The following is a 12,515-nucleotide window of genomic DNA, read 5'->3' as shown; positions in this document are numbered from 1 at the left end:
TTGGTTAGTAAGGCTGAGAAAGGAGAGGAGTGACAGTTACTGTACAAGTGAGTAACGGGGTGTACTGTACTAGTAGAATTTAAACTACCCAAGCCTATCATGCATCAAAAAACTCAGTAATGAGATTTCCCCTTATTTTGTGAACCTTGAAACACTTTATAGAATGCTACAGTACTTCAGTAAAATCCCTCACCACTGTTGTTAGCATGAACATTAATGAGTAGTCTCAGAATTTTGAAAGTGGACAATAAATATCTCCAGGAAATGAAATGTTTGTGTATTGCTAATATAACATGACTTGTATACACATCTTGAACTTTGTATGAATATCCTGATATATGTCTGACTTTTTCTAATGACAGTGTAAAATGACATATGGCATACCTATTAATACTAGTAAAACTTTATCAATTAATTTAATTATCCATTGTTAATTAGAGAAACATACAGTAGTTACACATATCTGTATATATGAGAATATTTTAATGCTTTCATCTTTCCAAGTATTGAAATTGTGATCCTAATTTTGGCATAATTTAAAATATTTGAGCATAACTCTATTAACTTTTTCCATAGGTGTCATATGTTAAAGCTATTGATATTTGGATGGCAGTTTGTCTTCTGTTCGTGTTTTCTGCCTTATTGGAATATGCTGCAGTCAATTTTGTATCCAGGCAGCACAAAGAACTTCTAAGATTTCGACGAAGGAGAAAGAAGGATAAGGTATTTTACAATAATTTTATATGGAAACACTTGTATGACATTTTCTCAGAGTTACATGTGGGTGGTTTATATTTCTTGAAACATATATAGATGACATTTTGAACTTTTTCGGAACTTTTTGCAATCTTTTTAGAAAATAATGTCAACATTTAAATGACAACATCTCACTACTGTCTAGCAAAAGTAATAATACTGTAGTGTTTAATTTTATATTTGGCTGTTGGATAGAGATTTTATGATCTGTTCCTATCCAGTTTACTATAGATCAAAGGTGATATTCTATTCAAGTTTCATTATTAAGAATTTATTCAAATATAAGATTCATATTTAAAGTGCAATACAAATGTTTTATTATTAATTCCACAGTCAGGCATAGCATTCAGAGATATAACAAGAGGCGTACAGCAGAGGAAAACATACAGGTCACAAACAATTTAGTAGAAAATTTAAATTATCTATATACCAGTATGTGTCTGGTCTGTCACGAATTATGTCACAAGTGGAGTCAATGATCAGGAAAGTGCAGAGATCTTTTTTACACTTAAAGAATTTAAGAATTGAAAATGGTTTGGGAGTCCTTTAGCCTGACAAGAATTTAAGAACTCCAAAGCAGAGTGCCTAGAAATGAAGATAAAAATTAATTAGCAAAATGTCAGGAACTAGGATTGTACATGGATATCAGAGAGTTAGGGATTCAGGAATACACATTGGTAGCAGGATTACAGGGACTCAGAATTGCACTGGGGTAGTAGCGTGTCACAATTTCAGGATGCCACATGGATAGTATAGAGTGAGGAATTTAAGATTGCACACTGGAACTTGATCAAGTTTTGAAGAAAGAGCATGCTAAGAACAAAGAGCAGTAAAATGTATTTTAATTAAGCCATAATTCTCACCAAACTGAAATGCAAGGATCATGGAAGTATAATATGTGGCGATCTAAAAGTACTTTCCGTGCTTCTTGGACAGTAGGGAGGATACACAAGTACCCCTGCTTCTTATGTGAATAGGATAGCTGGGATAGGAGCCAACACTGGATCAAAAAGGAGTGGCCATATAGGGTAACATTACAACATGGAAGCAAAAATGTTGTACAGCAAAGTTTGGTTGATTCAGAGAAATGTACTCAAGAAAAAAATGGAGAGCGCTAGACAGAGGTGAATAGTTTAATAAGCACTGACAATAAACATAGCATAGTAAAAAACTATCAAATATAAAATAAATATAAAATAAAATTGCAGTATAAATTCATGAATCCCAGAATAAGGTAAAACACCTAAAATCCTCCAAGGAGTAAATCAACATGTGATATAGCAGAAAGCAGCATGCACCAAAAGACTGTTGTAAGCATATGATTAGTTGCAAAGCATCTCATGCATTCCACATTGAGCTTAAAGGAGCATTAGTAAATCAGGCTGTTAGTGGGCAAAAGGCTTGCATGCATAATGTCAATCCAGCTAAAATAGATAATGGCTCAGGGCAGTAATGGCAGTGAGAGCCTCATGTAGAGTTCAGGTAACAGTAGAATCTTACCACCTATATAATTGAAGCTGTTTGCCGGCGTCCCGGCAGAATAGCTAGTTGGCATCTGTCCTGCTTCTCAAGGCTGAATTGCTGTAAACAAACTGCCATCCAGGAAGGGAAGTGCACTGCCTGCTGCCCATTCCACGTCCAAGTGGCACAAGGGAGGCCAGGGACGGAGGTGTGAGTAACAACTCCGTGGATGTATTTCCCGGCAACTGAAGTGTAACAGCGTGTCAGTCTGTGTGCGCACCGGAGCAATGGAAGCGGAGCCAGCTGGAAAGAGTCGTGCAGCCAATTGGATGATGTCTAAGTCCGGGATTCAGAGGAAACACTGACACGTTTCTCGGCCAATAGGAGGGGCTGTTTCATCAGAGGCAGCTAGTGTCTAAAGGACATCTCTATTTATACTGATCAGTAATATGATAAATAGAAACACATAAAATAATTAATCAATTAACTTGTCAGCTCATATTTGTCACTGGGATAGATAAAACATTGAGAGAACTAAGAAACAACAATATATAAATAAGATTCATACTTATTAGAATAAAATGGACACCTAAAAATACAGGATTTAATATAAATTATATGTAATCGCCAATCAATTAGCAGAGAATCATAGTGATTTTATTCTCATATAGGTTGAAAATAGTTGTCATTATCAGACGATCATAGGTATAAAAGCATATCTATAAAAACATGTATAAAAATATATATATACCTACAATAACAGAGACAATTAAATAAAAATTATAAAATAATAACATTAATACCATTAATGATAATATTACCAATAAAAATAGTTATATTATGAGACACTAATACATTATTCATAGGAAAATAGGTATGTGTATGGCAGGATGGACACCACTCTCCCTCCATACTCATCACTAGCTGTATATCATCTAATTCTGGCTGTGATGAGCTGTGTGAGAGAGGGGATTTTGTAGCATAAATAAAACATGTAAAGGGTTCTCTCCTGTAATAGTCTAAATGGAAATTTCAATTACAAATCCAAACAGGTGGATGCAACTGGATATAATATAGCAAAGACGTTAATGATTTCAGTACTATCTGCTGTATGGGTTAAACACAATTAGTCAATTAGAAGTGGCTAGATATAGATAGTGCTGCTGATAGTCATTATCATCATCATTGTGTATCATTATAGAGGCCCCCACAAGACATATGCTTCCTAATTGTGAGGCACTTACTATGTACTCATCCTTTGTTTGCATTCTCCCGCCTATCCCCATTTCACCTCTCCAGGCATAGGGAAACACTTGTCAATAATAGTGGGCTGTATTGCCTGTTCCACCCCCTTGGATAGAGGTTTCCTAGTGAGTATTGCTGCCACTCAAAAATTATATAACAGGGTATTTAAAAGATGAAATGTTAACTCTTTGGATGCAGGTACATAAGTAGTGTTCAAAAATATTCCCAAAGGATAACAGTTAGAGTTGTTCTTGATTGGTAGGATATTGGGCCTGATTCAGAGGTGGGCGCTAATGCTTGTGCAGCTCCTATTTATTTTGGATTCACTGCTGGAAATGCCAGTTTCAGCGTTCCCCTTGTGTACTTGTGAGTGCCAGACATGAAAAGCTCAGAGACGCTGACTTTCATTGTCCGCGGTGAGTGCAAAACTGCTGCTCTCTACCATGGATGCACCATCGCATACACCATGAACACTTATGACACCCTATGACTGGGGCAGTGTCTCCTCCTGAACTTCCTCTAATCATGCCTCTGTAGCTCTGGCACTGTGTTTGAGAATGCAGTCACATTCAGTGACACACCCTTGACACCACCATAACATGCCCATGAGATGGCCTTTTTTTGCATTCACTTCAAGCCGCCTCCAAGTCACTTCCCAGGAATGCCCATGGCTGTCAGCTGCTAGCCCTATTACATACAAGTGACTCTATTTGCAACAGACATTTCTGCATACCCTCAGTGGTATGCATGCACCGTAGGAGTTTCTTGCATGAGCAGTATCAAATAATCACTTAACTGCGCAAACATAGACACTGCATCCATCTCTAAATAAGTACTATTGTGTCCAAAGTGAAAAAGTGACTGATCCAGCAAATGATTTATATCCAAACAATTAATATTTTATTGATATATATTTTTGAGCAAATAATAAAAAGGGGATTTTCCTACAATATACTGTATTTTACATTATCTACTCAAACTTAGATTGTAAAATATACATTGTTAAAACAGATGTTCCCCAAATAGGTCGGTGCGATACATTTGACTGAAGACAATGTGTGCTTCTTAATAAGTTAGACCAGAGGAAATTATTTAGTAGTTCCTAGTTCCACAACATATTTTGCAACTATTTCACCATTAGTCTGGTGTACTTAAAATATGGACACACACAAACCGTAAACTTATATAGATCCCTTAGCGAGTAAGATTTTGTTTGGAAACAAATGTGAAATTTCTTCATGTGCTTGTGGATCCCAAATACATTATTAACATATTGCCAATTAAGATATTGAACTACATAATTTTTTTATTTAAATATATATATTTTAGAATGGTAAAACATTTTTTAATACAATATTTATGCTAATTTCTTATATATATATATATATATATATATATATATATATATATATATTATATGGAATGTTTTGGTGATTTAAAAAAAAAAATTATGGTACAGTGTTTGGGTGCTCAATAAGGGTATCCCACTAGCAAATCATGTCAGCAATAATAAAGAACAAAATACCAAACAACCTAGTACATGGCAGGGTGCTAACTCCCTTCTTGAGCCCCCTGTAAAGTACGCCATATTGAGATGGAGAAACTGCGTCTGCTATAGGGCTGATGTAAGCTTCAGTGGATCGACCAAGGGTGCTTCTACAGATGCACCAAAATGTATTACTGCTGCTGGAAGTGGGCATTTTAGTATGATCAGAATCAGCCATGGCATTAGCGTGAAGATGCAAATATGGCTGCGGCCACGTTTGCTTCCATCTCAGAATGAGCCCCAAGAATCTCAACAATACAAAAGCAATTTAAAGTTAAAATAGTATGTCCATGTGTCTTATCTAATCAAATGTTATCTGTACACCAAACATTTTAATTTAATCTCAGTTGGATTGACTTCAAAAACATAAAAAGCCTGGAGGCTCGCTCTGAGCAATGTCATTTACAGATCATACCATACCAAGTATCCTAAAGAGGAAAACAATAATATGTGATCATGTTCCTTCTGCTAAAGGTTATTTTGGTTATTCCTAGATGAAAAAAGAAAACACCTAGTTTAAACAGTTTAAGTTAGAGATGTGCGGGTTCAGTTTTACTCGGTTTTACTCGGATATGTTCGAATCTCAAATCGGCATCTTATTGGCTATCAGCTATAACATGTTTTGGATAGCCAATAAAATAAATCCAAACTAATCCATCCTACCCCATCCCACACATCCCACAAATCTGCATTAATGCATATGCATTTGCTTACTGTTATGGCCATGGAAAATTCATACAAGATACACTACACCAACCGGCAAAGCACTCACTCTTCATCAGCCCCAAGATATCACAGAACAATATAATTTTCAGATGGGCTTGTCCATGTCCATGTGTGAGAACTACATGCTTACAGGCTTAATCATATATAAAATGTATATTGAGGCATAAATTACTTTATTATTATAATGGAATTTTTCAACTCTTGCTTAGTCCTGACCCCCTGGGCATGCCAGCTCACCAATTTCCGTAATTGGGACTTACTGTAGACCCTTCTAAAAAAAATTATTATTCCTCTACTCACACTATAATAATAGCCAAAAAGATTATATTGGTTCATTTGATTACCAGTTCAACCCACTCCCTCAATGATGTCAAACCGAAGATGCTACAGATTCTCTACTTTGATAGAAGAACCACTCTGCCCAAGACTGATAAAAAAAGTCAATTATTGTCAGAGTCATAATAATGGCCACATCAGTAACCCACCATTTGTGTGTATTAGCTAATATATTCTGCATATGTCAACATTTTACTTTTATAAGCAATGTCCATGTTAAGCATATTGAGTATGTTGAATGTTTATACTTTAAATTAGAGATGTGCACTGGACCATTTTTGATGGATTTGGATTTGGCTGTGATTCACTGTCCGGTTTTGGATTTGGCAAACCACCGTGACTGGTTTTGGATTTGAATTTTTTTAAAAAAGGAAAAAAAAGCTAAAATAACATATTTTGCGCTTTCTTTGTTCCTAGAGTATTATTAACCTCAATAACATTAATTTCCAGTCATTTACAGTCAATGTAGACCACCTCACAGCTCACAATATTGTTTTCACCATTATTGGCCAAAGGCTGCAGTGAGCTGGCTGGTTAATAAGCAACAGAGCAGGGCACCGACACCACAGTTTAAAGCACATCTATGAAACATTGCCACACAGCAGTGGCAGAAATGAAAGGTAGTGCAAGATGGAATTGTCCTTGGGCCCTCCCACCCACCCAGTGGGGTACGGCCAGCAGAGTCACAGTACTTGTATACACAGTGGGCTTTGGCACAAGGAGTCACAGTGCTTGTATACACAGAGGGCTATGGCCCAAGGAGTCACAGCTCTTGTATACACAGAGGGCTATGGCCCAAGGAGTCACAGTGCTTGTATACAATACACAGTGGGATACAGCAAAAAAAAAACATTTTTTTTTACTTTTTGTATACTTTTTTTTTTACACTGGAGCAGATGGGCATGAGTATAGCGTAGAATATAGAATGTAGCATGCCTTGTACACACAGCCACTTGTGAGTCTGGACACAACCACTTTAATCAGCAGAGTATAGCGCAGCATACATCAGCATGCTATGCAGTGTGAGCCACCTATACACAGTCACTTAACAGCACAGCCACTTGTGAGTCTGGAGTGGACACAGGTTACTACAGCCACTTTAATCAGCAGAGTAGCGCAGCATACATCAGCGTGCCCCTACAGTCACTTTACCAGCACAGCCACTCTGGACACAGCCACTTTAACATATGCAGAGTGACATTGCAAAGCAGTGCACCACATGTGATTGAACGCACTTTAAATACCATTTAGCCCACCCCCCTCCGCCTCCTCCCTTAAGCATGGTCCTTTCATCTTCTCATTCTCATTCAATAATGTTTTGTCTTTTATCTCGGACGCTCTTTACCCTCAATGATTGCTGGATTCATATTATCTGAGGACTCTTATTGTTGATGACATTACTAGTATTTCATTACAGTTTAACCATGCCCTGACTCTCTTGGATATTGTACATCATTATTGTGAATATCTGTTCTATGCTTTGTTCATCCTTTTATGTCATACTTTGATTGAGCATTTGATGATCATTGTACTTTTCCATTCATCATAAAACCTAATAAAAACAGATTTAAAAAATATATATATATATATTTTGATCCAAAAAATTTGTATACCTTCTTTGGTTTCTGAGATCAGAGCTGGTCTTTAAATAGTGACCTGTAGTATACACAATTAAAACAGTTACATTTTTATTTTATAACTGACTTCTCTGAAACACAACATTATGATAACAATAAACACTTATGAAAGGACTAGAAATGACATGCAACATAGATACAGCCATGCACGGTACCTGGCACCTTTCGCAACCATGTCTGCTTGGTATGTGATGCCTGTTTTCTCTGTGCAGGAATAAATGGTTATGGCCTGAAAACAGATTGGAAAGATATCCTGCATTTTTCCTTCAGCATAAAACTGTCAAGAAATTGATTTGTATTTAAAAGACTGACATTTCGTCCTTGAAAATAATCAGTAGAGAAATCTTGGCAACATCTTTCCTTATAGAAAGAAAGACCTGATAAGATGTTATCACATGCTCAGACAAAGGAATAAGATATGATATTTACCTTGAGGATGACAATAGCTTTTGCTAAATCACATTAATCCAGTTTCACAAATGAATGTCATTTTTGTTTTCCTGAACAATGATAAAAATAGCATTAGAGAGCAACGCATGTCTTGTTTTGTTTCCCAGATCATACAGTATGCAGACCGATGACTATTTAATATGCACTGAAACATACTAGGGCCATAGATAAATACAACTTGTATTACTATGTCTTGTTCAGCAAATGCAGTTTCAAAACAACAGTTAATAAACAAAAAAAATCTTCCAAAACAGCAATACAGTTCTTTTAGTGGACTTACAGGTCCAGGATTCCTAACACTGGTCATGCCTGGGTCTATACCCTGGGCGCCCTCTTTAAGGGTCTGGTTAAAGCATTACAATAGGCCATCCGTTTGTGGGTGATAGACTGAGGTGGTAATCCAAATACCCTTAACAGTCGGCACAAATATTTAATCAATTTAGTTACAAAAGGGGTACCTTGATCTGTCTGAACCTCTTTTGGTATTCCCAGACAAGTATATAGCATCAATAACTCCTGGGCAATAGTGCTAGATTTCATGTTATGTAGCGGGATGGCCTCCGGGTACCTTGGGGCATAATCTACTACCACTAATATGTATTGATGCCCACAAGCATATTTATTCACCAGCCCTATCAGATCCATACCAATTCTCTCAAAAGGTACAGAAACGACAGGGAGGGGATCCAAGGGTGCCTGAAACCCTGGCCAGGGTGCTGTCTTCTGACACACTGGACATTCCTGACAATACTTTTTTACAGCTGCATGAATACTGGCTCAGAAGAATCTTAACTGAATACACTGGAGAGTTTTCTCCCCCAAATGGCCACCCCGCAGGTGTGTGTGAGCCCCCCTCAACACCATATACTATAGTTTCTGGGGAACCAACAATTGGTCTACTCTCTTAACCTGCAAATTTGTTACATGATATAACAAATCATTTTGCAATGCAAAGTATGGCACACCTTCTGCTGGTAAAGCCGTGATACTCTACCATTTATCTCTACAACATTGTCAAATACATTTATCAAGTTCCCATCATTCTGATGGTCTTGGCCAAAGTCTTGCAAAGGCACTTCCTTGCCAATGGGAACACACTGTGCCTTGGTCTCACTCCCCTCCTGAGGTTCACTGGCCAAGGAGGGTGTTACAATACCAAACTTTGGGCCACAGCAGAGCTTGGTTCCTGGGACACCACCTTCAGAGATCACCCTTTTATCACTATCAGGAGGTGCACTCGAGGGCATTCTTCTACATCCCCATGTACACATATAATCTTTACCGAGGGTAACACCTGATCAGCCCCAGGTGGAACCAGGTTGGAAGAGATGATGGTTAATTTGCCAATATCCTCTAAGGCCAAGACCTCCTTGCCTTTCACTCGCACCATCAAATGAAACAAAGTGATTTGCAGCGGGGAAGTTCCTCCAGCAGCCATGCTGACCACTGGTTGAGTTGTTTTTCCAGCACTGCAGTCCATCGGTTCACCCTGCTTTGGGCTGTCCCAGCACAAATGACCAGGCTTGCCGCAATCAAAACACACAGCTGGAGGTAGGTTGTTGGATTTGACAACTGAGACCTGGGTTTTAGGCTTTGGTACTGGCTGGAACCTCTGCTTGGAATTATTCAACTTCCCAAGAGTCAGGTACCATTCAGTCACCACTGCTAACTCCTAAAACATTTTAGGATCAGCCTGTAGGGCCCACTGTTGCACCACACGGTCTAATACACACACCGCATTGTCCATAGCCACCATCTCTACTATACGCTGAGCAGAGTTTTTATCTGGCTGCAACCATGCCTTACTCAGCCTAGCTAATATGGCCATCTGGACCCTTGGAGGCTCAGACGGGTTCAGCCACCATTTCTGAAACTCCTGAGCTTTGCTAGGTCCAGTCGCTCCAACCCTGCAGAGTATGGCCTTTTTCAAGTGAGGATAGAAGTTTGCCTCAGTCATGTTTAATCAACCCTCTGAGGTTCCCCTGTGAGACAGGGAGCAAGTCTGGCAGCCCACTCCACCTCAGGCCATTTTAAATGTGCAGCAGTATATTCAAAGGTACATGGAAAAGCTTCAGCGTCATCAGGTGGTGTAAGCTTCTGTAACACATCTCGATCATGCCCACCTTTGCTCATTTCAGTTAACTCTGCGTGCAATATCTGAATTTGAGTTTGTTGACCCTGAATCATAGTTTGCTGTCCTTCCACCTGTACTTACTACCCTGCAGCTTATTCAGCAAAACTTTTATTGATACCCCTTAATCGCAATACCTAAATGTCACTATTTAGCTCTACAAGTCGCATAAGAAATAATTGCTTTCCAATCTAATTGTGGTTCCAAAGCACAAAAAGTTATATTATTCAATGAAAAGTTTAATGCGCTGTGATCTAGACAATTAGCGCAAAAAGCAAGTAAATACAATGGTACAAGCCGATAAATACACGTACGCACTGGTCGAGTATGCAGTACTTCAATCCTGAATCTGCCATCACCGTCGCCAAAGGATATGGAGAAATGACTGACTACTGCCCCAGCTCACAAACCTATATTCGGTACAGGTTTCAGAGACGGCAAAGGCACAGAATAACAGATGCTCATTGGTTCTAGCTCAGGTCACTCTGTTCATTGATTAGTTCATATGGTGTCATCAGAGGTATGGATCAGCTTTCCAACAGCTTCTTTGTGTAGGTTTCCCTCTGAAGAACTGGTTTAAACTAGCCAAAAGACACTACATACAGAGGTATACATTCTTTCCCTAATTCCCTATAATCCATAACTTGCGGACGCATGATGTGATCTCCTTGCCAATAGAATTGAAAATCTGCAAATAAAAGGGATTTAGAATGGTACCAAACATGATATGTCTACTAGTTTCTGTACCTTAAATATAATATACATACATTTCACAACATAATTATTAGCTAACAAAACCTCTAATATTAAGCTTAATGTGAGGGAGATAGTTGTGTAATTTCGCTGGTATGCATTGTGCATATTTTTATTTATGTATGTCTTCTGTATAAAGCAAATGTGCGTAGTGCGTGTGTATGCATGTGAATACACATATGAGCGTCTATGTGTGAGCATATAAGTCTATGTATGTGCTTTATGTGAATCAGTGTATGTCTAATATATATATTTAATATTTGGTTTGCCTAAACCAAATTCCATGGTGTAAGGGTGTTCTTCTTAGAGGTGACCAGCAGAGCTTTGAAGTCTGCTAGCTCATCAAAGGTTTTTCTCTGCTTGTTTGAAGTGCAAATATCAGTCCCTATAAACTACAGTAGCAGTGAACAAAAGGCATACAATTGCTATAGATATGCAGGTTTCTGACAATGGCTTTTAACTCTGCATTCAGAACACTTCCTCAGAGCATATCAGTCTCTGTGTTACACTTCAATTGCCACAGACATATTGTATCTGTATGCGGAGCTTCTCAATATATATATATATATATATATATATATATATATGCAAACACACACAGACATACGCATGGAACCTGTTTCTCACACACTTGACTAAACCTTGAGTGATATATATATATATATGCATCTGTGCGCATCGGATTGCGCCAATACAAAGCATGCATCCAATTTGCTCTTTACCAGGCAACAGATGATTGAATCATCAGATAATAATTGCAAATGATCACATACAATTATTTGACTTCGACAGTCCACCCTTTGATAGCAAACAAGACGCTGTCACCCTCTATTCTTAACTTATTCAGTCATGCATAATAATGTATTATTCAATGTTCTAACCGGTGTGACACAAGTCGGTCATTGAACCATTAATAATGCATTTCAAGTGGGTAGAACAACCCTTATATGCACTTGTCAGATCGATACGGGACCATGGGTACGATGTGGGTTCTCATCAAACCTATAAAGGAAGTCTGGGGAGATGAGACTATATTATCTAGGATGTTTACAGGAACATTTCCAATTATTATTATACAAGACTTTGCCTGTTCACATATTATTTTCTGTAGGCACATTCAATGTCAGGGTTGTAATGCAATCCTTCACTATATTAGCGTACGTGTTATGTATGTTGATCATACAGGTGGTAAAAGAGACTAAATTCAATTTGGAGAGAATCATAACAACATAATTTTCACCGTTCTAAAATCAATAAGCCTACAGTTTTTCTAATTATGTTATCTTCACCAAATGATGTTGACATCTGTTCTGGATGATCTGGATCCCGATTCTTCCAATCTGTGTCTCGACCGGTCGTCTTTGCATTCGTGTCGTCATCTACCAGGAATATCGTTTGTCCGCAGCTGGACCTAGTTAGCATCTAAAATAGAAAATTTGAGATATCAGTACTCTTGAATGTCTCCATCTTTCCT

The 12,515-nt window shown here is 38.1% G+C and overlaps 1 protein-coding gene across 1 annotated transcript in view; it reads left to right on the top strand.

Annotated features, from left to right (window-relative positions):
* GLRA3 (glycine receptor alpha 3) overlaps positions 1–12,515 on the top strand; it is a 226,743-nt gene that overhangs the window by 194,318 nt on the left and 19,910 nt on the right. The window contains exon 8 of the mRNA XM_088448214.1: positions 577–723. Coding sequence (XP_088304340.1) covers positions 577–723 — 147 coding nt within the window. The remainder of the gene's footprint in view (positions 1–576; positions 724–12,515) is intronic.

Source organism: Taudactylus pleione, unplaced genomic scaffold (assembly GCF_031769625.1).
Source record: "Taudactylus pleione unplaced genomic scaffold, aTauple2 ptg000021l, whole genome shotgun sequence".
Lineage (NCBI taxonomy): Eukaryota > Metazoa > Chordata > Amphibia > Anura > Myobatrachidae > Taudactylus > Taudactylus pleione.
This window is presented reverse-complemented; position numbering and strand designations above follow the sequence as displayed.